The sequence below is a fragment of the Lynx rufus genome, unplaced genomic scaffold (assembly GCF_022079265.1).
Source record: "Lynx rufus isolate CCGP_SWC_20201006 ecotype Redwood Valley unplaced genomic scaffold, mLynRuf1.p SCAF_3, whole genome shotgun sequence".
NCBI lineage: Eukaryota > Metazoa > Chordata > Mammalia > Carnivora > Felidae > Lynx > Lynx rufus.
Genome location: NW_025814845.1, coordinates 186,388,854 through 186,416,130, shown reverse-complemented (window position 1 = coordinate 186,416,130; position 27,277 = coordinate 186,388,854). Strand labels below are relative to the sequence as shown.

At 37.4% G+C, this 27,277-nt stretch overlaps 1 protein-coding gene and 1 pseudogene across 1 annotated transcript; one reads left to right on the top strand and one right to left on the bottom strand.

The window, feature by feature from the left end:
• Positions 1-1,123: 1,123 nt before the first annotated feature.
• On the bottom strand, positions 1,124-23,870 carry CCDC110 (coiled-coil domain containing 110). The gene is made up of 7 exons (XM_047092387.1): positions 23,861-23,870; positions 23,423-23,527; positions 6,249-6,304; positions 5,917-5,982; positions 4,341-4,451; positions 1,482-3,597; positions 1,124-1,173 (listed from the first exon to the last, which is right to left on the bottom strand). The coding sequence occupies exons 1-7, from the start codon at positions 23,868-23,870 to the stop codon at positions 1,124-1,126; spliced, it is 2,514 nt and encodes an 837-aa protein (XP_046948343.1).
• LOC124520421 (ubiquitin-40S ribosomal protein S27a-like) lies at positions 18,971-22,758 on the top strand (annotated as a pseudogene).
• Positions 23,871-27,277: the final 3,407 nt, after the last annotated feature.

Genomic DNA, 27,277 nt, shown 5'->3' with positions numbered 1-27,277 from the left:
CAGAGTATTTTGACGAACATATGCCAATGCATCTGAGAATGTATATGAAATGTACAAATGAACATACAAATGATCCAAAATGACTAAAGAAGAGATAGAAAATCTCAATAGTTCTATATCCACTAGTGAAGTTGACTTTTTAATGTAAAACCTTCCCATTTAGAATACTCCAGACTCTTTGGTGAATTCTATTATGTACTTAAGGAAGAAATAATATCAATAACCAATCCTATACTAATCCTTTTAGAAAATGGTGGAGGAGGGAACGTTTCCCAACACATTTTATAAAGCCAGATTTTCCTGATACCAAAACCAAGTAGACGTTAAAGAAAATAACAGAGACTGATATTCTTCTGAATATAGAGGGAGAAATTCTTAACAAAATATTATCAAATTGAATCAAGGAGTATATATTAAAAGGATATACATAACTTAGTGGAGTTTATCCCAGGAATGCAAGATTGGTGTAGTGTTTCAAAATTAACTGATGTAATTGCCATATTTACAGCTTAAAGGGAGGAAAAAAATACACATGATCTCTTCAGTAAGTGCAGAAAAAGCATTTGACAAAATTCAAGAAGTGTATTTGTATCGTAATCAGCCTTGGAAGCTAAAGATAGTGTCTTCTGGAGCAAGGGCAGGTATGCTAATTTTCCTGTATAATAAAGGTAATGTTTCCATCAAGAGCAAAGGGCAGACATGCTTACGGCACTCATGAAAGATTTGGTTTCCCGAAACTCAGAGTTCTCTCCTCTACTGCTGTGTGACCCTTTTCATGTTGCCTATAGGGATTGGGGCTTGGAGAATCGACGCGAAAGTGCTGGTGTTCTGGCTACTGCTATTGCTGTAACAAACTGTCCTTTATCTCTGACACAGGACTTTCATGTCTTCCACTGGAACCCATGAAACCGTGTCAGACTAACATTAGCTTACAAGTTCAGTAAAATCTCAAGGCTGTTCACAGTTCTTGACAATATAAAAATATATACCTAATTCCAGTTTCTAATTAAAAATTACCCTAATCAATTACAAGGTAATTATAAACCTATATAAAAGTGAATTTATAGCAATTTTGTGGAAAAAAGGACTGGACAAAGGATTTTGAAACAATCATTTTAGAAATTTATTTACATATCTTGGATGGAAGCAATTGATACACTTGACTTGGATTTCCTGGGGAAAAAAAAGAATTTTTTAAGGTGGGAGTGCCAAGTATACTTCAGAAAACAAAATAAAAAATCTTGCTCCCTGCTTTGTGCATATACAATGTATAGAAATAATATAAGTAAAATAACAACATGACTTTTATCAAAAGAGCAAAATTCCTAAATTCCACTGTATAATAAATTGGATACACATCTTATAAGACTAAATTGTATTTATCTTAAAAGTTTCCTTCTTATTACTGAACTCTGGCTAGTGCCCAGTAGGTGAAAAAAATCTTATACACGTCTCTACTAATCCACCACAATATTACATACCTTTCAAATCAGGAGCCAAAGGCCTACTCCTAGGGCCAGAAATGTCTTCATAAATATCATACTTTTCAAAATGGAATTTCTCTCTTCTTGAAATATAACCCATTTTTGATAGGTCACTCTGTTGACTACAGATTTTTTCACTGAGATTTAAATATTCTCTTTGAAGATTCCGCATCTCAAATTCCAAGGTATCCCTTTCATTTTCTATACTTCTTACATAGTTTTCTAAAAGTATTTTGTCTTCTGCAAGTCTACTGATGCTATTCTCAAATTTTATATTTTCTTGACTATTTTTTTTTAGTTCTTCTTTTAGAATCTGATTATCTGTTTTAATTTCCATTACCATTTTTGATAACATTTCACATTCATTGCCCATTTCTGACAAACTATTCTTATAAATACTTGCTTCTGATTTTGCATTTTTAATTTCTATCAGAAAATTCTCCTCTGCAGTAGATTGGTATTTTTGAATATTCTCAATTTCTCTTTCCATCATTTGTCTAGCAGCAATAGATTCTTGTAATGTTTTTTCGAGATTAAGTTTTTCATTTTTAACTGTTTCTATTATTTGAAAAAGTGTCTCTTGTTCAGTTTTTGCCAATATTTCCTTCTCTTTTAGCTGCATTATCTCTAGTTGGTTTTCCTTCAGTTCATTTTCAAGCGAGCTTCTTTCCTTTAAAAGCTGGTATGTCTTTTTCTCTAGCATTTCCTTTTCTTCTTGTATCAATAGAATATTTGATTTCATTGATTCCATTTCTATACTCATACGATTATTTTCATTATTGACCATGGCCATATCATTTTGAGTTTTGTGTTCTTTGCTTTTTAGTTGATCTAATGTTTCTATCATTTGTTGCTTCTCCAAAGAAAGTTGATTGTTGTTTTCCTCTAGAGTTTTATTTTGTCCTATGAGAACATTATATTTACCAATTATTTTTTTCAATTCTTTAAGACATTCTTTACCATCTTCTTCTTTTTTAATTAACTTGGACTGAATAGTGTTCTTTTCTTCAACCAAATTCTTAAGTTGCTTTTCATATATTTCGATTTTCTGTATTAGAGATTGTGTGGTAAAGACAAGAGGTTTTATTTTGGTCTTAAGGGTTAGATTTTTATTCTCCAGTTCTGTTACCTTTTTTTGTATCTGCACAGACTCTTTTAGGTAATTCTGTAAGTACTGAATTTTTGCAACACACTGCTCAGTAACAGAATTGACTTTGGATGTTTTCTCATTTTCAAATATTATTGGCCCTTGTTTTATTACTAACGGTTGCATTTCTTTGTCTTTTATTTCATATTTTGTTGAGTCAGAGAATGGCAGTGTATGTCTTAGAGCTCTGGAATGGAATTTTAAATCTGTAATATTCTTGCCAGTGATAGGAATTTCTTTACTGTTTTTCTCATTTCTCTTTCCCCTGTGTATTTCACTCTTAGATAATTTTTTACATTTCCTGCAAAAATTCACATGGAATTTTGACACTGTTTCCCTGAGTGGGAGTAATTTGTTTACTAATGCCTCTAATTCAGAAATTCTCTTTGATTTCATATCTTCATTTAAGTTACTTTCTATATTTTCTTCCTTAATAAAATTATTTTTTTCTTTGTGAATTGAAGACAGTTCATATTTACCATTGCTTGGAACATTTCTTTCAGTTTTTAAAGTTTGAAGTTCATTTGTAAGTGCCAGTTCTCTATCATGTGACTTTTGTAGCTCTTCCTTCATTTGTTTGATAGAATGGCAGATATCATCTAAGTTTTCACAAAATCTGTGCTTGAGAAAAGGCTCAGTAATTTTGGATTTATCCAGAATTACTGTATCAGCTTGAGACATCACATTTTGAGGTACATTAGGTAGAAAATTATAAAGATTACTATAATTTTTCAACATGTCAGAATTTTCTGAAGGATTCATAATTATGTTTGAAGGTGAATTGTCTGTTGAAGTTCTCAGAGTTAATACGTCCTTGAAATTTATCTGGGATGTCATATCTATACCTTGAGAGAGACTATTAACACTATCACTGCTGAATTTTTCTTCCATTGAATGAATAGCGTTAGACTCCTCAAAAGGATGAATTTTCTCCATAGAAAGGATTTCTTCTTGATTCTCTATAGGCTAGTGACAATAAAAAGCACACTGTAAATGTATTATCATTTGCCACATGACCAGCAAATCAAGAAAATATTTTGTGGAGGATTTGCTTTTATAACCAAAATGAACATTTTATCCATTTCTACAGCAAAGAAACCTAACAAATATGATTAATTTTCTCTAGAAAAATCTAACAACAGTTATTTTGAGATCTGTAACTCTGGTCTTCACAATTTGCTTCGAAATTGCGCTTATTTCCTCAGAGGGTGACATACATGGGCCAACCCCTCAATTTCAGAAATAGAAATTTAGAATCCTTCAAGAGGCCATCATAGATCGATGGGGAAGATAGAAGCAATAGGTCAAATGCAGTAGGTAGTTTAAGGGAAATGAATATTTCCACTTCTGGGCTGTTAGTCAACCTTTGCATTTCCTATTTTGGATGATTCTAGGGCTGTGACTATTCTAGAAATGCGAGTTCTAATCAGCGTAGACAGAGTGACTCTCGTTCCAGCTTGTTTCTAGGGAATTCACCTCAGGTCTAGGTCAATCCTACTAAAAGTAGAACAATTCCTAAGTGGATAGAAACGCTAAAAAAACCTGCCTTGTATTTCAGTTTACTTGGGAATCTTTTAGGTATTCCTCGGCCCCACAAAGTCCATTTGCCCCACGAAGAAGGTAAGAATGTAAAGGGGAAAGATAAACTGGTTGTAGTAACATTTTTGAAGTACCTAAATAGAGAAGTAGTTTTGAACAGAATAACATACCAAAGCTTTTTCAAGGCGTGTTCCGAATACTAGATTTTTTTCTGAGTTAAATTGTGGGTTTTCTACTTCAATAATACTTTTGTTCAAGATTTCACTGATTTCGGACTGTACCTTTAAAAGATAAATTGATCATGTTAGAATTTGATTTCAGATTTAGAAACTTATGAATGTATAGCAATAACAGATATTATGATACCTTTAAATTTCCTGCACATAAAAATTCTTTTCATTCATATAATGTAATTTATTATAATCTCTGTTATTAAAGGAATTTTTAAGAAAATTATACCTTTATTATATGATAAACAGAAAAAATTTAGTAAAGCAATAAAATTTTATGAACAATATTCAAGTAATTTTGGATGCTTGAGTTTTACATTGTTGAATAAAGCAGAGACTTTTGATCTGTGTCATCAGAATAGAATCCATTCTGTCACTCAGGAGGAGTTTATCTTCTCTTTCCATTTCCTTGCAGTTGCTTTTAGTACAAGAATATTAGGATGAAGTTTATATTAGGTCTTTAGTGAATATGTGTTGTGTTAAGCACCACCAGTATCCATACCCTATCCTCTGTAAATACTGTCCCTTATTTGTTCTGGATAAAGTCCCACGAGCCTTTGGTGATCCCACTTCCAGCTGCATGTGACCGAGAGCTAACCAGTCAGAACACTGCCTCCCTTAGAACAGGGATTGGCTCAGGCATTGCATATGACCCAATCTGGGGCAGCCAAGTCAGGCCAAGAACCTTAGGAAAAACTGTTAAGAGAGAAAAGCATCATCTCTTCTCCAACTGGAATCTGGAAGGATAAAAGACTGGAACTTCTAGCAGCTCTTTTGCTACCACATGAAGTCTGAAAATCCATTACAGTGGAAAGCAGAACCAAAATAAGGAGAGTTGTTCCTTATGACATAAGTCCTTATCATATGGATTAAGCCATCCTCAGGTGAACCGTTTCCAGGCTCTTCAGTTATGTGTGCTAATCAAGTACACTTTTTCCCTAAGTCAGTTTGAGTTAGATTTCACATCACTTATAATGAGAGTTCCTATTTGTAGACTGTATATAGGTAGCACTTTAAACATATATGTTTTTAAAAAATCGGTGAGTACTATTTCTTTTTGACTATAGTTGACCCAAATTCAACTGTAACAGAAATAGTTCCCCTCAAACAAATTTTGAGCCTGGAATATTTGTAACCTTTTATTATATTCTTTTTTTTAAATTTTTTAATTTTTTATTTTTTTTTTAATTTTTTTTTAACGTTTATTTATTTTTGAGACAGAGAGAGACAGAGCATGAACGGGGGAGGGGCAGAGAGAGAGGGAGACACAGAATCGGAAGCAGGCTCCAGGCTCTGAGCCATCAGCCCAGAGCCTGACGCAGGGCTCGAACTCACGGACCGCGAGATCGTGACCTGAGCTGAAGTCGGACGCTTAACCGACTGAGCCACCCAGGCGCCCCACCTTTTATTATATTCTAACATAAACTAATCAGTTGGATAATGATCATTAGCTTACAAATGTGGAGTGGTATCTTAAGTTTGATTATTTCCCATATAGAGATTAAAAGAAACATACCATGCTAACATTCTGTAAAGTCTGTATTCGGAGAGCCTGAAATGATTCCAGTTGATGCTGAAGGGCCTATAACAAACATGGTATGAAATTGATCAGTTTTGAAACTGTTATTATTTCTTTTTATATGTATCCCCCAAAGTTGCCTATTTCCAGAAAGGATCACATGAGGGTCAGAGGACTCACATTCTTAGTCATTCTTGCCAATTCTCCAATCCATTTTCATGGAGATTTTTGTGGAAGACCCATGTGCATTTAGGAAATATTTATTCTGAAAAAGATCAGCCTTTACATAGGTATTTGGAGAAAATAGGATGAAATGAAAATGAACTTACTTTCAATGCTGATTGTGGTTGGATTTGATTTTCTGATTCCGATATGCAGCCATATTCTAAAAAGCAAAATTGAAAAACCATGTGATCTAATTCTTAAGTTTTTTTTAAACAATTGTGATGCAAAATAGCCTCCTCCTAACTTTCTTGGATAGTGAGACAGAGATAATGAGAAGTTTGATGTTCACCTTAGGAAGAACCCAATGTTAGTCACTTAATAAAGTCAAATAATTTTTGCTTGACTTAAAATGCCTTCTGGAGGTTATAAATAGTGGTTTTATTTTCTTTCTGTATTTATTTATTTATTTATTTAATTTTTAAAAATTTACATCCAAATTAGTTAGCATATAGTGAAACAGTGATTTCAGGAGTAGATTCCTTAATTCCCCTTACCCATTTAGCCCATCCCCCCTCCCACAACCCCTCCAGTAACCCTCTGTTTGTTCTCCATATTTAGGAGTCTCTTATATTTGTCCCCTTCCCTGTTTTTATATTATTTTTGTTTCCCTTCCCTTATGTTCATCTGTTTTGTCTCTTAAAGTCTTCATATGAGTGAAATCATATAATTTTTGTCTTTCTCTGACTAATTTCACTTAGCATAATACCCTCCAGTTCCATCCATGTAGTTGTAAATGGCAAGATTTCATTCTTTTTGATTGCCAAGTAATACTCCATTGTGTATGTATGTATGTGTATATGTATGTGTGTGTGTGTGTATATATATATACATACATACATACCACATCTTCTTTATCCATTGTGTATGTATGTATGTGTATATGTATGTGTGTGTATGTATATATATATATATATACATACATACATACCACATCTTCTTTATCCATTCATCCATCAATGGACATTTGGGCTCTTTCCATACTTTGGCTATTGTTGATAGTGCTGCTATAAACATGGGGGTGCATGTGTCCCTTCGAAACAGCACGCCTGTATCCCGTGGATAAATGCCTAGTAGTGCAGTTGCTGGGTTGTAGGGTAGTTCTATTTTTTTTTTTTTGTAGTTTTACTATTTTATTCATTTCTCTTTTTTTTTTTATATGAAGTTTATTGACAAATTGGTTTCCAAGGTAGTTCTATTTTTAATTTTTTGAGGAACCTCCATACTGTTTTCCAGAGTGGCTGCACCAGCTTGCATTCCCATGGTTTTACTTTTATAATAGGCCATTAACATGTAATGCCAAACTTGGAACTCTCAAAAACAAATATTTTTGTTTCTGCAATGTGAACTGCATTAAAAAAAAAAACCAAAAACAACAACTAATGATCCTGTTATGGGAGACCTTTCACAAAGTACTGTATAAGTCTCTGTCTGTGAAATGGCCATGTGATGTTTTTCCTCCTTACCATGGAAAACAAATTGTATTAACAAAGCATAATTTTTGTCATGCCTTTAAGCAAGGTACTATAAAGATCTATGTATACCTTCCTAGAAAATAGATTATAGATCTGTAACAGGAGAGACTATAAACTGCAGATTTCCTGACATAGATCCTTCTTTATCCAAATAGGCTTTTAGCTTGCTTTGTAAATTTTTATTAAAGACTTTTAAAAATATTCAGTGTTCCAAATGAAGTGAGAGTTATGATAGAATGCTCCTCTAGGATGACAATTTCTGCCCTAAGAGAAGGTTTTAAAAGAGGTCAGCACATCTCTCCTTCAAATGACAGTCTACCAGATGTCATAGGAGCTGGTTGCAAAGTATAGGCACCCCTCTTATCTGCCATCTGGCCCTCATCACTGAGAGAGCAACTCTGGTTCAGAGCCTGGAGCCATTTCGCCAATTAAAGACTCCCACCTTCATCAGAAGGCAGAGAAGGACAGCGAGTCCTCTGGATATTGCTGAACTTTGCATCTTACTAGGAATAAAATGGTAGTCTGAAATGTTTATCTCAGAGACATTAAAAAAAAAAAAACCAAACTCAGATGAGGTCAGACTAATGCAGCAAGGCACCCCCAATTTTTTCAGACTCAAGGACAACTTCTAATGACCTCAAATAGATAAAAATTCAAATCAAAAAGCATATATTACCTAGAATCCCATTGCCCAGAATTAACCGTTATGAATTTTAGGTACCCTCCCTTCAGTCAGCTGTCTATGCATATATGCAGGAAAAAAGAAATGATTTTAGAACAGTGGGATATTATACATTTTACTTTGATAAGTGGTATTACATTTATGTTTAAGAGAATAAAGAAAACTGCAAATAGTTGAAGTTATCACTAGTATTCAAATTTTTTTCACTACATGAAAGATTATTTCCTATGAGATCTCTCTGAGCTAATGGAAATATATCACAAGAAGGACTAAGAGATTGGAATTTTTATTTTTTAAATAACATTCATTTCCATTGTATTCAGTATTGAGTTACTCCCTGCCAAGAAAGGAAGTAAATGATGAGAAAATTAGCATACTTGCTCTCACATTTACTTTCTCCTTTTCATGATATTTGCTCATTATATTATTTCACACTGTGATGTTTTATGATGTTTTACATTTTGCTATGTGACTATGATTTCCACAGAGCTAAACACAAAGATAGGACATTATTATTGTAAATATTTTCAGCCTTCAACTTTATTCTTGATGGATTTACTGTCCAAAATTCCATCTCCTTTCTGCATCAGTAGGGCCAGCCTCCCTTTTCTGCATAGATTGCCTTTGTTTCAGTTAGGAGGACTTGCAAATTCAAGGCAAAGTACAGGATTTCTTTTGCTAAAACCAAGTAAGAAATACTGGGTCAAAATAAATTTAGAGACTTACTGAAGGGATATAACAAATATAAGTTTTTAAAGAAAGAATGTGGGATTCATATAGTGGTTCTACATATATTTGCTTCCCTCCACCTCTTCCTTCTTTTTTGACCACAGTATGATTGCAGTTACCAGGTTGCTTCTTTTCATGTAGGTCAGTGTAACCTGAGCAGCTCTGCTCAGAATTTGTTTTCTTTGACATAATGTAGATGTTTTCTCTTGCCATCCTTCCCAGAGTCCAATGGTCTATTCCTCTGAGATACAGTTTTAGGGCCAGTGTGTTTTCCTACCCATTTTCTGTAGCCTAAAAATTAGGTGTTGAGGTCTGGGGTAAGAGAGATCATTTGGAGCTGTGTGAAGCCTTTGCTGGAGGATGTGATCTCTGCTGTTTTGTTGTTATTATTCTCTGAGACTACTTAGAAATCTATAGGAGATATATCCTGTTACCCTAAGGAGATATTCTCTTGATTGGGATTATTTCCTTAATTCAGTACAGAGTCCTGGAACTAGGACTGCCACATAAGACCATACAGGTTGTTCACTACACAGGAGCTCCTGGCCAGAAGATATATGTGGGCTGAAATGTGTCCCATGTTCCACTACAGTCAGCTAACCAGTCCCCTATTTGGGTTTGCATATACCTAGAGTTTGGTTATACCTTTCTCTAATCCACACAGAGGCACCCCATGAGCTAGTGGCAGCCCTACTCCTAGCTTCTTTCATTAGAGCAAAGTAAGCCCCTGTTGATCAGTGTCCAGGTTTACTCATCTATCTTCCCAGCTGCTCCTCTGTACCCACCCAAACCCCAATCAGCAGAAAGGAAGACACAGGTATTTCCTCTTTTTGTATCCACATTTGGAATGGGAGAGGCATTAATGAATATTTTCAGGATTTGACTTGTTTTATTCTAAAAGTCAGAAGCAGTGTTAGAAGGTAGTCTGTACTTTGCCTTGCCAGCATCTTCTGTTTTTATCTTTGGCCCCTATTTTCCAATTTCCTTCTTCAGGTGCTGCTGGCGAAGTTTTTGCTGGTTTTCTATTTTGTTGTTGTTACTGATCTTTTCATTTGGTGCTGGGGCAAGGAGGTCTGGGATCTTCCTTGGCTCTAAAATCTCTATGTGAAAGTCTAGAATAATTTTTATAAGTTAGTGATTTAGCTTTTTTGTTTCACATTTAGTGATTCATTCCTTCAACATCATTCATTCAAGTACTGAGTGTCCAATATGTGGTATTCTGTTGTAGGTAAATACTAAGGACACAGCAATGAATAAGACAACCAAGGCTCCTGTGGTCATGGTGCTTCCATTCTGGAGAATGAACAGGAAAAAAAAAAAAAAGAAAGAAAAAAAGAAACAAGATACTTACAAATAGGGATAAATAACACAAAGAGGATAGGCTAATGTGACAGGGAGGATGGGGACAGCAGTGGAGATAGTGCTTAGCAGAGACCTATCTCGTCACATGAGTTTTTAGCTGGGATTCCCATATGATAAGAAAAGGCCATCCATGTGAATATCTATAGGAAGAGATTCAGAACAGAGGACATGGCAAGATCCTGAAGCAGAATATGTTTATCTGTGTTTGCAGAACAGAAATAAAGTCAATATGGCCTCAGCTTAATGAGCAGATAGAAGCCCGGTATGATTAGAGGTGAGAGGGGGAGACAGGAATAGATTATGTAGGAACTTGTGGGCCAACCCGAGTGGTTTTGCTTTTATTTTAAGTGAAATGGGAAACTTTGAAAGGTTTCAATCAGAAGAATGATTTGATCTGAAAAGAAACATAGGTCACTCTGCCACATGATAATGGGTTATAAGGTGGCAATTGCAGGGCTACTGCAGTAATCCAAGTGAGAGACAAAGGTATCTTAGACTAGAATGGCAGAGGGGAAGATGGAGAAAAATAGGTTGATTTAGAATAGATTCTGGGTATAAAACCAGCAGCATTGCTGGGGTATTAAATGTAGCCAGAAGAGAGGAAGAAAGGATGACTCCTGGGTTTTTGGTGAGAACAGATGGATGATGAATGATGGTGTTATTTACTAAAATGGAAAAGAATAGAGTAGGAAGATTTTTTAGGGAAAATTTTTATACATGTTAAAATTAAGTTTTCTATTAGACATCAACGTGGACATCCACAGGCAGTGGGATATTCCTGTCTCTGATTCAGGGGAATTGTTATGAACATATTGGAAAATACAGGTGTCACTACTGGCCTAGACAAGGGAAGTTTCTGTGCAGTGACAGGCACAAATGCCCAAATGAAGTGGCTAGAGAGAATGGAATGTAAAGGTTTGTGGGCATTGAATATAGGCAGCTGTTTTTGAATTTTACTGTGGAAAGAAATAGAGTGCCTAGTAGAATAGGGTGTATGCATGTTAGAAGTGATGTGAAGGTCAAGAAGAATTTTTTAACCATGGGAGATTTTAACATGCCTGCTTGCTGCTGGAATCATGTAGTAGAAAGGGAGAAGAGTAATTCTGAAGGATGAGGGAGGCTAATTGCAGAATCTGAGTACTTGAGAATTCCAGGAGAGCTTTGGTAAAGCGGAAATGAGTTTTGAGCAGGGGTAATTCTTCCACTGAAACTGGGGACAGCAAGAACAGGAGCAGGAAGATGGCAGAGTAGGAGGACCCTAGGCTCACCTTGTCCCACAAACACAACTAGATAATTATCATATCATCCTAACGACCCCAAAAATCAACTTAAAGACTGACAGAAAAATCTCCTTAACTAAAGGGAGAGAAGAGGCCACATTGAAGATGACAGGAAGTGTGGAAATGTGGTTTAGGGGAGAAACAGATCATGGCTGCTATACAAGGGAAGGAGACATGGTTGCTAAAAAAGAAGGGAGAGGAACACACAGGGGAATTCATAAGGAGAATGTTTCCTCAAAGCCAGTGGCTTAGAAAGTGAGAGGGGTTGAATTCCATGAGTTCTTGCAACCAGTGGGGTTTAAAGCCTGGAGTTTTAAAGATCAGTAGGCTTGGTTGGGATAGAGCCCAGAGAGCACTGTGCTGCATCTAGAGAACAGGCAGACAAACAACCAGGGGACAGTGTGGAAGTAGCAATCTGAAGAGCGTGTGGGGCACACAGTGGGGTTATCTGCTCTTCTCAGAGCACATCCCTGAGGGGCATCATTCACAGACACCTCTCCAGGAACAAAGGAGCTGGCCGGTGCCATTTCCATCCCCTCCTACCCTTCAGCATAAACGCAGAATAACCTGCAAGAAGCAGTGCAGTGCAGACACTAGCTGCCTAACTTGCTTACACCAAGTACCACCCCCTCTGCACTTCAGTGGAACTTCCATTCTCAAACATGCTTGCCTCAGTTCCAGTGCGGCGGGTCCCTCCCCCAGAAGATTAGTGCAAAACCCTGTCCACACCATGTCTCAATACAGAGTTTTGCAGGGTCTCAGTTCTGGTGGAGGTGGTGACAGGTCTCATTTCACAAGCAGACCAGAGCACATCTGTGAGCTAAAACTCACCACATTCAGGCCAGGGACCAAACCCTGCCCACAGCATGCAAGGAGAGCCTCTGCAGATGACTGGACTGAAGAATAGAGAAGCCAGAATGCAAAAGCAGAGTGTATGCATCACACCAGAGACATTCCCTGAAGTGCCAGGCCTTGGGCACTACATGACCTCTTAAGGCCATTACTTTCAGAAGCAGGAGACATAACTGGTTTTTATAACACAGAGAAGGCAAGAGCCTTAGATAAAATGCAAAGATGGAGGATTTGTCCCAAACGAAAGAACAAGATAAGGCCAAGGCCAGAGATCTAAGTGAAACCAATGTAAGTAACATGCCTGATTGAGAATTTAAAGCAATGATCATAAGGATACTCTCTGGGCTTGAGAGAAGAATAGAAGACCGCGAGATCCTTACCACAGAGACAAAAGAGTTAAAAAATAATCAAATGAAGAGTCCAATAAACAAGATTAGAAACACCTTTGATGCAATGAACAGTAGGCTGGAAGAAGTAGAGAACTGAATTAATGACTTAGAGTAATGGAAAGTAAGCTGAACAAAAGAGAGAAAAAAGAATTGTGCAAAATGAGAATAGACTTAGGGAACGCAGTGACTCCATCAAATGTAGTAACATTCATGTTATAGGAGTCCCAGAAGAAGAGCAAGCAAAGGGGGCAGAACATTTATTTGAAGAAATAATAGCTAAAAACTTCCCTAATTTGGGGAAGGAAATGATATCCAGATCCAGGAGGCACAGAGAACTCCCATCAAAATCAACAGAAAGCAGGCCAAGACATATTGTAATTAAATTTGCAAACTACAGTGATAAAAAAATCTTAAAAGGAGCAAGACAAAGAAGTCCTTAACTTACAAGGTAAAACCCAAAAGGCTAGAGGGAGATTTTTCAACGGAAACTTTGCAAATGAGAAAGGAGTGGCATGATATATTCAAAGAGATAAATGGGAAAAATCTGCAGCCAAGAATACTCTATCCAGCAAAGCTATCATCCAGAATAGAAGGAGAGATAAAGAGTTCCCCAGACAAACAAAAACCAAAGGAATTCATGACCCCTAAATCAGCCCTGCAAGAAATATTAAAGGGGACTCTTCCAGTGGAAAGGAGAGACCAAAAGTGACAGTATAAAGGTAGAAAACACAAAAGTGGTAAAAAATGAATATTTCTGTAAAAATCAGTCAAGGAACTCACACCAAAGGATATAAAATATAATAATGTATCACTAAAATGTGGGGAGAAGAGGGAAAAAGAATGGGTTCCAACTTGAATGACCATCAACTTAATTTAGACTGCTATTTACAGAAAAGGTTATATACAAGCCTAATGGTAAGTATATATCAACAAGCACTAATAAACATGCAAAGAATAAAGAGAAAGAAATGTAAATATGTCACTAAATAAAATCAACAAACCATGAAAAAAAGACAAGAAAGGATTAAGAAAATCTCCAGAAACAACCACAAAACAAGTAAAATGGCAATATAAATCAATAATTACTTGGACTGTAAATGGACTAAAGGCTCTAGTCAAAAGATGCAGGGTGTCAGAATGGATAGAAATACAAGACTTACTTATATACTGCCTGCAAGAGACTCATTTTAGATCTAAAAACACCTGCAGATTGAAAGTGAGGGGATGGAGAAACGTTTATCATATTATCATGGACGTCAAAAGAAAGCTGGAGTAGCAATACTGATACTTTATACAAAGTAGACTCTAAAACAAAGACTGTAATAAGATACAAAGAAGGGCATTATATAATAATGAAGTGGACAATCCAACAGGAGGATACAATCATTGTAAATATTTATGCACCCAATATGAAAGCACCCAAATATATAAAACAATAACAACAAAACAACAACAAAAGCAATAAGGCATATAAAGGAACTAATTAACTAATTGATAATAATAGTAGGGTACTTTACATCCTCCTTATATCAATGGACAGATTATCTAAACAGAAAATCAACAAGGAACACTGGACCAGATGGCCTTAACAGATATATTCAGAATATTCCATCCTAAAACAGCAGAATACACATTTTTTTCAAGTGCACATGAACATTCTCTGGAATAGATCACAAACAAGTCTTAACAAATACAAAAAGATTGAAATGATACCATGCACCTTTTCTGACCACAACACTATGAAACTAGAAGTCAACCACAAGAAAAAATTTGTGAAGAGACCACAAACACATGGAGGTTAAACAACATGCTACTAAACAATGAATGAGTCAACCAGGAAATCAAAGAAGAAATTAAAAAAAAAATACATGGAAACATATGAAAATGAAAACACAATGGCCCCAAACCTTTGGGATGCAGCAAAAGCAGTGCTAAGTGGGAAGTTTATAGCAATACAGACTTACCTCAAGAAGTAAGAAAAATCTCAAATAAATAACCTAATCTTACTCCTAAAGGAGCTAGAAAAAGGGAAACAAACAAAGCCTAAAGCCATCTAAAGGAAGGAAATAATAAAGATTAGAGCAGAAATAAATGATATAGAAACTAAAAAGAAAAAAAAATCAACAAAACCAGAAGATGGCTCTTTGAAAAAATCAATAGAATCGATAAACCTCTAGCAAGACTTATCAAAAAGAAAAGAGAAAGGACCCAAATAAATAAAACCACAAATAAAAGAGGGGAAATAACAACCAACACCACAGAAATACAAACAATTACAAGAGAATATTATGAAAAACTATATGCCAATAAATTGGACAACCTAGAAAAAAATGGATAAATTCCTAAGAGACATAAAGTACCAAAATTGAAACGGAAAGAAATAGAAAACTTGAACTGATAACCAGCAAAGAAATGGAATCAGTAATCAAAAAACTCTCAGCAGACAAAACTCCAGGACCAGATGGCTTCACAGGTGAATTCTGCCAAACATTTAAAAAAGAGTTAATACCTATTCTCAAATATTCCAAAAAATAGAAAAGGAAGGAAAACTTCCAAATTCATTCTATGAGGCCAGCATTATCCTGATATGATGCTATGAGGCCAGCATTATCCTGATAGCAAAATAAGATAAAGACCACATGAAAAAAAGAACTACAGGCCAATACCCCTGATGAACATATATGCAAAAATTCTCCACAAAATACTAGCAAACCAAATCCAACAATACATTAAAAACGTCATTCATCACGATCATGTGGAATTTCTTGCTGGGTTGCAAGGGTGGTATACTATTCACAATCAATGTGAAATATCACATTAATAAAAGGATAAGAACCATACGATTATTTCAATAGATGCAGACAAAGTACAACAGCCAATCATGGTAAAAACTCTTAACAAAGTAGGTTTAGAGGGAACACACCTCAACATAATAAAGTCCATGTATAAAAACCCACAGCAAATATCATCCAAAATGGGGGAAAAGTGAAAGCTTTTCCTCTATGGTCAGGAACAAGACAAGGAGGTCCACTCTCACCACTTTTATTCAATATAGTAATGGAAATCCAGCCACAGCAATCAGAAAACAAAATGCATCCAGATGGGTAAGGAAGAAGTGAAACTTTCAGTATCTGCAGATGACATGATACTATATATAGAAAACCTGAACGAATCCACCAAAAAACTGCTAGAACTGATCAATGAATTCAGTGGAGTTGTAGGATATAAAATCAATGCACAGAAATCTGTTGCATTTATATGCAGCAATAATGATGCAGCAGAAAGAGAAATTAAGGAATTAATCTCATTTACAATTGCACCAAAAATAATAAGATACCTAGGAATAAACTTAACTAAAGAAGTGAGAGACCTGTACTCTGAAAACTACAAAACATTAATGAAAGACATTATAGATGACACAAAGAAATGGAAAGACATCCATGCTCATGGATTGGAAGAACAAATATTGTTAAAATGTCTATATTACCCAAAGCAATCTACACAGTTACTGCAATCCCTATTAAACTACCAAAAGCATTTTTCACAGAACTAGAATAAACAATCTTAAAATTTGTGTGGAAGCACAAAGGATCCTGAATAGCTAAAGCAACGTTGTTAGAGAAAAGCAAAGCTGGAGGCATTACAATTCCTGACTTTAAGCTATACTACAAAACTGTAGTAATGAAAACAGTATGGTACTGACACAAAAATAGACACATATATCAATAGAACAGAATAGCAAATCCAGAAACAAACCCACAATTATATGGTCAATTAATGTTCAACAGAGCAGGAAAGAATAGCCAATGGGAAAAAGATAGTCTCTTCAACAAATGGTGTTGGGAAAAGTGGACAGCAACATGCAAAAGAATGAAACTGGACCACTTGCTTACACCATACACAAAAATAAAATGGATTAATGATCTACATGTGAGACCTGAAACCATAAAAATCCTAGAAGAGAACACAGGCAATAACTTCTTTGACATCAGCCATAGCAACTTCTTTCTAGATATGTCTCCTGAGGCAAGAGAAACAAAATAAAAAATAAGCTGTTGGACTACATCAAAATTAAAAGCTTCTGCACAACAAAGGAAACCATTAACAAAACTAAAAGGCAGCCTACAGAATGGGAGAAGGTATTTACAAATCTCAGATATTTATATATCTGATAAAGAGCTAGTATCCAAAATATATAAAGAACTTATAAAATTCAACACCCAGAAATTAAGTAATCCAATTAAAAATGGTCAATTAACACAAATAGACATTTTCTCAAAGACATCCAGGTGGCCAATAAAAACATGAAAAGATGCTCAACATCACTTTTCATCAGGGAAACACAAATCAAAGCTACAGTGAGATATCACCTCAGAGCTGTCAGGCTAAAATCAACAACACAAGAAACAACAGGTGTTGGTGAGGATGTGGAGAAAGGGAAACAATCTTGCACTGTTGGTGGGAATGCAAACTGGTGCAGCCACTCCGGAAAACAGTATGGAGTTTCCTCAAAAGGTTAGGATCTACCCAAGATCCAGCAATCGCACTACTAGGTATTTACCTAGAATACAGAAATACTAATTCTAAGGGGTACATACACCCTGATGTTTATAGCAGTATTATCTATGATAGCCAAATTACGGAAACAGCCCAGGTGTCCATTGATTGATGAATGGATAAAGAAAAGTGGTGTATACATATACAATAGAATATTAGCCATAAAAAAGAATGAAATATTACCATTTGCAAGGACATGGATGGAGTTAGAAACTATGCTAAGTGAAATAAGTCCAAAAAAGACCAATACCATATGATGTCACTCATATGTGGAATTTACGAAACAAAACAAAGGCGCAAAGAGGAAAAAACAAAGACAGAGAGGCAAATCCAGAAAGAGACTCTTAACTATAGAGAACAAACTGATGGTTACCAAAAGGGAGAGGGGAGGAGGATGGGTTAAATAGGTGATAGAGATTACGTTTGTGGCAACTCTGTGTGATGAGCACTGGGTGATGTATGGAAGTGTTGAATAATTATATTGTACAGCTGAAACTGATACTACACTGTATGTTAAATGAGTTTAAATAAAAACTTGAAAAGAAAAAGAAATGAGGGACAGCAGATAATATGGGTACAGAGAAGCAGGTAGGTTAGCAAAATTTAAGTTTGAGCAGGAAAGAAGGGAGTTTGGGTCTGATTGCTTCCATTTTCATGTAGTGTGAGATTATGTTAATGAGTTGAGAGGTAGTGGTGAGAGGTTTTGGAGATTAAGGAAACAAGAGTGAAATAGTTATCTTGGAGAAGGTTTGAAAAAGCATTTTCTGGGGAAGTAGTTTTCTAAATAGCACTGAGATCCATGTTATGACTAAGAAGTGAGTGGTTTTCCCCTGCAATGTTCAGATGATTCAGTGAAGATAGAGAATAGGCAGAGAGTTGGATTTATAAAATTTTATTTATTTAATTTTTTAACGTTTATTTATTTTCAGGAGAGAGAGAGTGCGAGCAGGGCAGGGGTAGAGAGAGAGAGAGAGGGAGAGACATAGAATCCGAAGCAGGCTCCAGGCTCTGAGCTGTCAGCACAGAGCCTGACATGGGGCTCAAACTCACGGACTGCGAGATCATGACCTGAGCTGAAGTTGGATGCTTAACCAACTGGGCTACCCAGGGGCCCCTATCAATTTGTAAAGGCTATTAAAATAAGTTTTTGTTTTTTAAATGAGTTTCAGAGACTTTGGTTACTATTTATTTCCAAAGGAAAACTAATCTTAGAATTAGGCAATACTTAACCACATAGAGTTATGTGATTCTAGAATTGGAAGGGAAATTACCAAAGAAGAACTGTAGAGGAAACACAATGACAGGTCATCATTTATTAAGTCCTTGCTAAACATGAAATATTGAGCGGTATGTAGACTGAGTGGAAGATATGGTCCCAGCCCTGAAGAAGCTTATACTCTATTGGGAATGCAAGAAATAGTAATCATATTATATTGAATTAAATTCTCTAGCTGTCCCATATTTAGTGTCAGAAGTGAAAAACAAGAAAACCCTGTGGGCTGGTGCGTAGCTTTCCTTTCTGATCTGCCATCTGCGGTGGAACCAAGATGCAAATTTTTGTGAAAACCCTTACAGGAAAGACCATCAGTGTTGAGGTCGAACCCTCGGATACAATAGAAAGTATGAAAGCCAAGATTCAGGATAAGGAAGAAATTCCTCCTGATGAGCAGAGTTTGATCTTTGCTGGCAAGCAACTGGAAGATGGACGTACTTTGCCTGACTACAACATTCAAAAGGAGTCCACTTCATCTCGTTGAGACTTTGTGGTGGTGCTAAGAAAAGGAAGGAGACGTCTTTCACCACTCTCAAGAAGAGTAAGCATAAGAGAAAGAAGGTTAAACTGGCTGTCCTGAAATACTATAAGGTGGATGAGAATGGCAAAATCAGTCGCCTTCGTTGGAGTGCCCTTCTAATGAATGTGATGCTGGGGTTTTTATAGCCAGCCACTTTGACAGACATTATGGCAAATGTTGTCTGACCTACTGCTTCAAACAAACCCAAAGACAAGTAATTGTATATGGGTTAATAAAAGACATGAACTAAAAAAAAAAAAAAAAGAAAAAAGAAAAGATAGTTATCAGTGAGATGGCTTTTGAGGTGATTAGAGAAATGGGGAATTTATTCTGAAACCTACAGAGGATTATGTCGTATTCAATATATGGGCACCCCTCGATTTATTGTGCTTCACAAACGTTTGTGGCAACTCTGTGTCGAGCAAGTCTATTGGTGCCATTTTCCAACAGCATCACTTACTTTGTGTCTCTGTGTCAGTTGGGTAATTCTCACTGTACTTCAAAAATCTTTGCTATTAGTATATTTGTTATGGTGATCTGTAATCTGTGACTATAACTCGCTTTAGCATTTTTTAGCCATATATATATATATATTTAGCGTCGGAAGTGAAAAACAAGAACCCCTTATATATATATAATATATATACACACACACACACACCCTTTATATATAAAGTCCAACTTCGGTATTCATATATATAAACTATAACTTGTTTAGCATTTTTAGCCATATATATGTGTGTGTGTTTGTGTGTGTGTGTATGTATTTATATATATATGTATGTATGTGTGTGTGTGTATGTGTATATATACATACATATATGTATATATACACACACGAACAGTAGAGAGGCGCAGAAGGAGAGAGAGAGAATCCTAAGCAGCCTCCATGCTCAGTGCAGAAGCCCAACACAGGGCTCGATTCCACAACCCTAGGATCATGATCTGAGCCAAAATCAACAGTCTGACATGCCTACCAACTGAGCTACCCAGGTGCCCCAATAAAATATTTTTAAATTAGGGTATGTACATTGTTTTTTTACACATAATGCTCATGTACACTTAAAAGACTACAGTAATATGAACATAACTTTTATAAGCACTGGGAAACCAAAAAATTCATTTGACTCACTTTATTTTTTTATTTTATTTTTTTCATTTGACTTACTTTATTGTGATATTCTCTTTATTGCAATGGTCTGGAACCAAACCCACAATATCTCTGAGATATGCCTGTATTAAGTGCATACTTGCAGTTAACAGACCAAGGAGAACAAATGAGTTTTTACAATGCAGCATAGTAATGCTGTAATATAGGATGTTAGATACTCTGTAGTCAAAGCTTTGTAATTCTCAGGTTCAAATATGAGGTTTTGCTATGACAATTCAAATTCATTCCCAGAAGCAACTGTTTTACAAAGCCTTAATGAGGTGTGACACTGTCTGCATGAGGCACTGTCACGGGAGCTACAGAGTCAGGTTGTCTGTGCTTGAATCCTGGCTTTGCGACACACTTGCTATGAGGGATAACCCTAGTTAGCATCTAGTTGGTAGGTAAAGTCCTTTGCAGAATGCATGGCACATACTAAATGCTCAAGAAGTATTCAATCACTCGTACAGAGACGAGGTTAGTAACAACATGATGATGATTTGATAGACTTAAAACTTCCAATTGCAATGGAGGGGAGAAATGGCCACTCCAGATTCTCTAATGTTTCCCATTTTGTGCAGAATAAGCCCCAGATCCTTATGCAGAAATACAGTGCCCTCCTCCCCAGTTTCCTTTCTGATCCCTCTCTGCCCTTCCCCCTTATTCATTCTGCTCCCACCAACACCAGCTGTTCCTCAGACATGCAAGGCATCTTCCTACCTCAAGGTCTGCACAGTTGCTATTCTCTCTGCCTTGACTGCTCTTTCCCTAGAAAACTGCATTGGTTACTTTTTACCTCCTTCAGGTCTTTGCTCAGATGTGACCTGCCCAGTGAGGTCTCCTACCACCCTATTTAAAATGCACACTTCTCACTCACCTCTGACAGTCCGATACTCCCCTGTTCCCTCTGTGCCTTACTTTTCTCCATGGGATTTACTCCCATCTTACACACAGTCTCCTTTGTTCCTCCCATCAGAAAGTAAGCTTCATGTGAGCAGGGATTTTGCATATTTTGTTCACTATTGGATCCTCAGCACCTAGGACAGCACTTGCTTAAAAATATTTGTTAGATGGATGGATGGATGAGTGAATGAAGACTTAGGTAGAACAGGGGTGCTAAAAACAACACACTGGATATCTTGAAGTTTAAAGTATATCCTTCACATTATCCATTCCAATAAATCAAAGGTTACACAGGCTAACCACTTATTCTGTTAAAATTAAAGAGACCTAAGAAATACTACACAGCTTCTTGTAACTCAGCATTATGCAAACGGGTCAACATTCTGTTGGTTAGTACTCAGGGAATGGATCACACGGTGACAATAAGGTGTAGATAGAACAGAAAAAGGGAGGGAACAAAGTCATACCTCCTAATTTTGCCATCCAAGGCAGCCCTTGACTTAGAATCTATGTTGCTGAGAACCTGCCCTTGCTAGACCCTGCACTTAGAGCCCCTATGCTTTCGCAAGATAAACTATATCTCTTAAATAAGTGTATGTACTATTTTGCCTGTAACTTCATTTTTTTTTTAATTTTTTTTTCAACGTTTATTTATCTTTGGGACAGAGAGAGACAGAGCATGAACGGGCGAGGGGCAGAGAGAGAGGGAGACACAGAATCGGAAACAGGCTCCAGGCTCTGAGCCATCAGCCCAGAGCCTGACGCGGGGCTCGAACTCCTGGACCGCGAGATCGTGACCTGGCTGAAGTCGGACGCTTAACCGACTGCGCCACCCAGGCGCCCCTGTAACTTCATTTTCTATTATGCTAGGATCTTTCCCCAGAGTCCTAAATCTCACTCATGTTAGGTAACACACGAGCTTGCCAAATTAGATTACCTCAGTTTCTTCTCACCTTAAATGCTCTTTTTGAGGTAAATATTGAGCTGACGCAACCTCTAAACTCTCTGTGAAGACTCTTTCTCCCTGTTCATGTTTCCTGATTGCACAAGGATGCCTGAATATCCTCATGGATGCTGGGGAACAGAAGAGTGGACAGCTGGCAGGTCATTGCACTGTCCTGCTGGCCTCCATTGAGATGTTTACACTGGTGGTCCCTGGGCATCCACGTGTCTTTGGTCTGGTGACATGTGGCTGCTCTAGCTTTTCTTTCAGGGACCTTGCTTGACAAGGTGTTTGGGATGGTCCTGGATTTATGAAGATGCAGAAATCCTGTCCTGACCTCATGTCACTTCTGTGTCCGGATCACCCCTATGTCACATGTGGGTTTTAGGCAACCGGGGGTCCTAACTTGGCCCATCATTCTAGATACCGCCTTCTACTCAGAGTGCTCTGCTCTTCCCTGGCATGTCACACTGACCACCAGCCTCCTGCAAGAGGTGTGTAGGCTCCTTGGGCTTCTCTCAAGGAAGTGGGAGTCCAACTTCAGTATTCTCAGTATGATACCCCTAGTTGGGTATTTACATCTTATTCATGGTTTATGTGGAGCTTGAATTATAGTTCTTTGGTTATTTCAAATATCTTCCCTATACAATATCCTGTGGTCCACACATATTTACTGTAAAAAGTAGTTCCTTTTCTTAAAATATATGTCTGTTTAGCATCTGTCCAAAATATCATTCTTATTTGATATTTGGAGAAGCAGTATAGTATAATATGATGGTTAAGGCCTGGACTCTGGCACCATTCTGCTGAATACTTACTGGTTTTCTCATTTGCTGCCATGTGACCTTGGGGAGTTATTTAATCTCTGTGCTTCAGTTTCCTCACTTGTAAAATGTGGATAATGGTAGTACTTCATGGGGTTGTTGTGATGATTAAATGACTATACTTAAGTGCTTGGAACACCATCTGGCACAAAGTAGGTGTGCTGTGTTACCTAGTACTTTAATAATAGTTACTGGAAGTCCCTATGTCCTGGGAGTGCACCTCTTGGGCCAGTGGGTTTAGACAAGGGTACCCTTTGCCTGTAGTAAGAGGCAGAAACATTACTGCCGGTGGATGTTCTCTAATAATGTTCCCCAATGACTCCTTGGCCTTGGAGATTTCACCTGTTTCACTGCCACCACTTTCCTTTACCCGGTCAGAGGAATTTAGGATCTTGGACGCTGAGAGGAGAACGCACTCAACTTCATCCTCTTCCTCCGGATGCTTCTCTGTAACAGAACCGTAATAGGTGGCTTTTAGTTTCTTTGGGAGAAGGGAGGCCAACCTTACGATTCCGGACGCGGACGCCCTTAGAGGCCACGGGAGGGCGCGCCGGGGCCACGCAGCGCGGCGGGACCTGGTGGCGCAGCTGCTGGAAGCAAAGGCTGGGCGTGGGGATGGAGGCGGTGCTTTAGTCCCCGGCGGGGGGGGGGGGGGGTGGAGAGCAGGGGTGTGCTGCTAGTCAGGAAGTCGGCACTCCGGGACCAGCCTTGGGGGTGAACGGGTCCGGGCACCCTCCACTGCTCGTCCACTTCCCATGGCCCCTCCTCTAGGACTCTTACCCGGACTCATTTCTGCTGCTCAAGTTCTCCCAACTGCCTTCCCCTATACATTCCGCCCCAGTAGCTTCGCGCAGGGGCAGCCCGTTGCCTGGTAACCCGGCTGCGGGGCATGCACGTGGGTGGGGGTGCGGGGCGGAAGTGCGAGCTGGGGTCCGGAGTCTGGGAGCTGTGATGCTCATCCCGCCACCAACGCGCCGGGGACAGTCGGGGTTTGCTGTGCCCTCGGGCCTGGGGCCAGTCTCACTGGGGCATTTTTCTCCCGGCTTCTCCGCTGACCAGAACTTGATCATAGTCTGACCGAAGACTGCACCTTTTGGACCAAAGCTGTGTGGACAAAGGGGAATGCTTGGAGACAGGCAAACACCTAGGAACTTTCTGTTTTTCGTATCCTGGTTTCATTGTTTATTTTGCTTCATTCCTCGTTTTTTCGACCCCTCCGCCAGAGTAGTTTCAATGTTTGGGGGTTTGATCGATCCAAAACCAATATTGTGAAAGGACTTTTGTTTGCTATGGTTAAAAGAACACCCTGATTTCCAGTAATAATCTTAAAATAACAATGAGATGTATGAAAATGTACACATTAAAGCTGATGCAGAGGCACTGATCTCCATATGTCAAAGCAGGCTAATTTCCTGTGCACCTGGGCAAACCATTTGCAAAAGATGGATATTGTGTTGGAAACTGGAGCTCGTTCAACCAAGGACTGGTTGGTGTGGCTACAGTCGATACTTTATGCAGAACAGAAAATGGCGCTCTTTAAGTAAAAGCTTTAAATGAATATATATTATTTATTTTGCAATAGCAACCATTCCAGACAGAATATAAAGTAATGGAAAATTCAAATTTTAAGTCACAATAAGGAATTTAAAGTTATGATATAATAATTTATTGTATAATAATTATATGTTTTGCTTTCATGGAAATGAAACTCATGATAGTCTCAATGTTTGCTTGATATACTTTCTTGTTAACAATAGGATGATCTCTAGAAAATTTGAGTATTGTGGCATTGTAGACAATTTCAATAAATTGTGTTTTTGAGAACTTATGCTCTCCATTGATGATGGCTAGTGACAAAATTAACTTTTTCTGGAGAGCTACAAATGTTTTCAGCAGTGTGTCTGTTAAATTACTACTCTAAATAATTTACAGTATTTTGAAGTGAGTATGCAGATAAAAGCTACTACAATTTATTAAGCTAATTTCTACTAATGAAATTTCCATAACAGACTATAATATCTTTCACATGACATATTAATATCCAATATTAACAATGATAATATAATGTAATGTTCTCTAATAACTCTAATTTGTCTATGTGAGATATATAGATTATGATGGCAAGTGATATTGGTTATTACACCGAAATTTCTTGGGGCTCTACCTGGGAGGATTTTGCGACACCATTTAGTATAGGATATAAAAAGCAGATGAAAAGAGTTACAATGTCAAACTCAAATTTAGCCAGTCCCCTATTCTCAGTAGAGACATACGTTAAGATACTTCCCAATCAGTCAGAAAGGTAGTTCTTTACTTAGAAGGACAGTCAACTTAGAAATTGGGTCAACAAGGCCTTTGGATTTTAAACATTTTTCTTTTGTAAACTGAATCAGATATATATAGTCACAGAAGAAAAAACAATTTGTCAGAAACATCTTGTAATTAACATAAAAAACTCCATGTTTGGAGCCTACCAAGTTATAACGATTAATAAATTAAGAAATAATATTAAATATAATATTAAATATAACAATATTTAAATAATAAAAATGTCTATGATATGAATGGCATCCCCTCAGAAGAGGCCCTTATGTAGGGCCTCATGCGAATAATCGCACACAGAGACCCTCTTCTCTGATCAGAGAGAACCTGAAAGCTGTAAAAATGAGGGTGGATGGTGGACACATCTCATTGGGGGGCATTCACGGCATTTGAGAATGTGTGCTGAGGAAGTCTTACCTGAATACTCAGGACCACCTAAAACTGTTGTCACCCATCACAGCCTGTACTTGAAACTCCATTCTGAAGTTAGCGGGTAAAGGTGTTTCAGTGACTTGCCCTTGTCTGCTCGTGGGTTTACTCGTCTGTACAACAGGGAGCTGCCAAGATTGTTGTGAGGGTTAGTGGACCCCGTGGGACAGGATCTGCTACCATCGGTGCAGTGGGTACATAGGAGGCTGACAGGGAATGGTAGCTCTAGACCTCAGAGTCTAAGGTGAGATTTTGTGACAGTGTTGATATTTTTTTCTTATGTAAAAAGATTTGATACTTCAACTGCAAAAGATTCAAGGGACACCTGGGTAGTTCAGTCAGTTAAGTGTCCAGCTCTTGGTTTCAGCTTGGGTCAGGAGCTCACAGTTCGTGAATTTAAGCCCTGCATCAGGCTCTGTACTAATAGGAAAGACTACTGTCCTAACAGTACAGTACAAAGTACTGTACTAATAGTGCAAATATCAGAAAAGAATTTATATTTTACTTATTTTATCCTTAAATTTTTAAATTTAAATCCTTAAATCCAAGTTAGTTAATATCTTGTGTAATAGTGGTCTCAGGAGTAAAATTTACTGATTGATCACTTACACGTAACACCTGGTGCTCATCCCAACAAGTGCCCTCCTTAATGCCCATCACCCGTTTAGCCCAACCTCTCCCCCACCTCCCCTCCAGCAACCCTCAGTTTGTTCTCTGTATCTAAGAGTCTCTTATGGTTTCCGTCTCTGTTTTTGCCTTATTTTTCCTTCTCTTCCCCTATGTTCTTCTGTTTTGTATCTTAAATTCCACATATGAGTGAAATCATATGAAATTTGTCTTTCTCTGATTTACTTCACGTAGCATCATACATACATTCTAGTTCCATCCATGTTGCAAATGGCAAGATTTCATTCTTTTTGATCGTCAAGTAATGTTCTTTTATATATATGTACACACACACACACGTATATATTTATATAGTTCAATATATAGTTATATTAATGTATATTAGAATACATATTCATATATATTAGAATATATGTATGTATATATGTGTGTATTATTGTATCCTTTCGATAAATTCCTAATAGTGAAATTGCTGGGTCATAGGGTAGCTCTCTTTTTAATTTTTTGAGGAACCTCCACTGTTTTCCACAGTGGCTGCACCAGTTTGCATTCCCACCAACAGTGCAAAAGTTTTTGCATTTCTCCACATCTTCACCAACATCTGTTGTTTCCTGAGTTGTTCATTTTAGTCATTCTGACAGGTGTGAGGTTGTGGTTTTTTTGATTTGTATTTCCCTGATGATGAGTGTTGTTGAGCGTCTTTTCGTGTGTCTGTTAACCATCTGGATGTCTTCTTTGGAGAACTGTCTTTTCATGTCTTTTACTCACTGGATTATTTTATTCACTGGATTTATTCACTGGATTATTATTTTTTTGCAG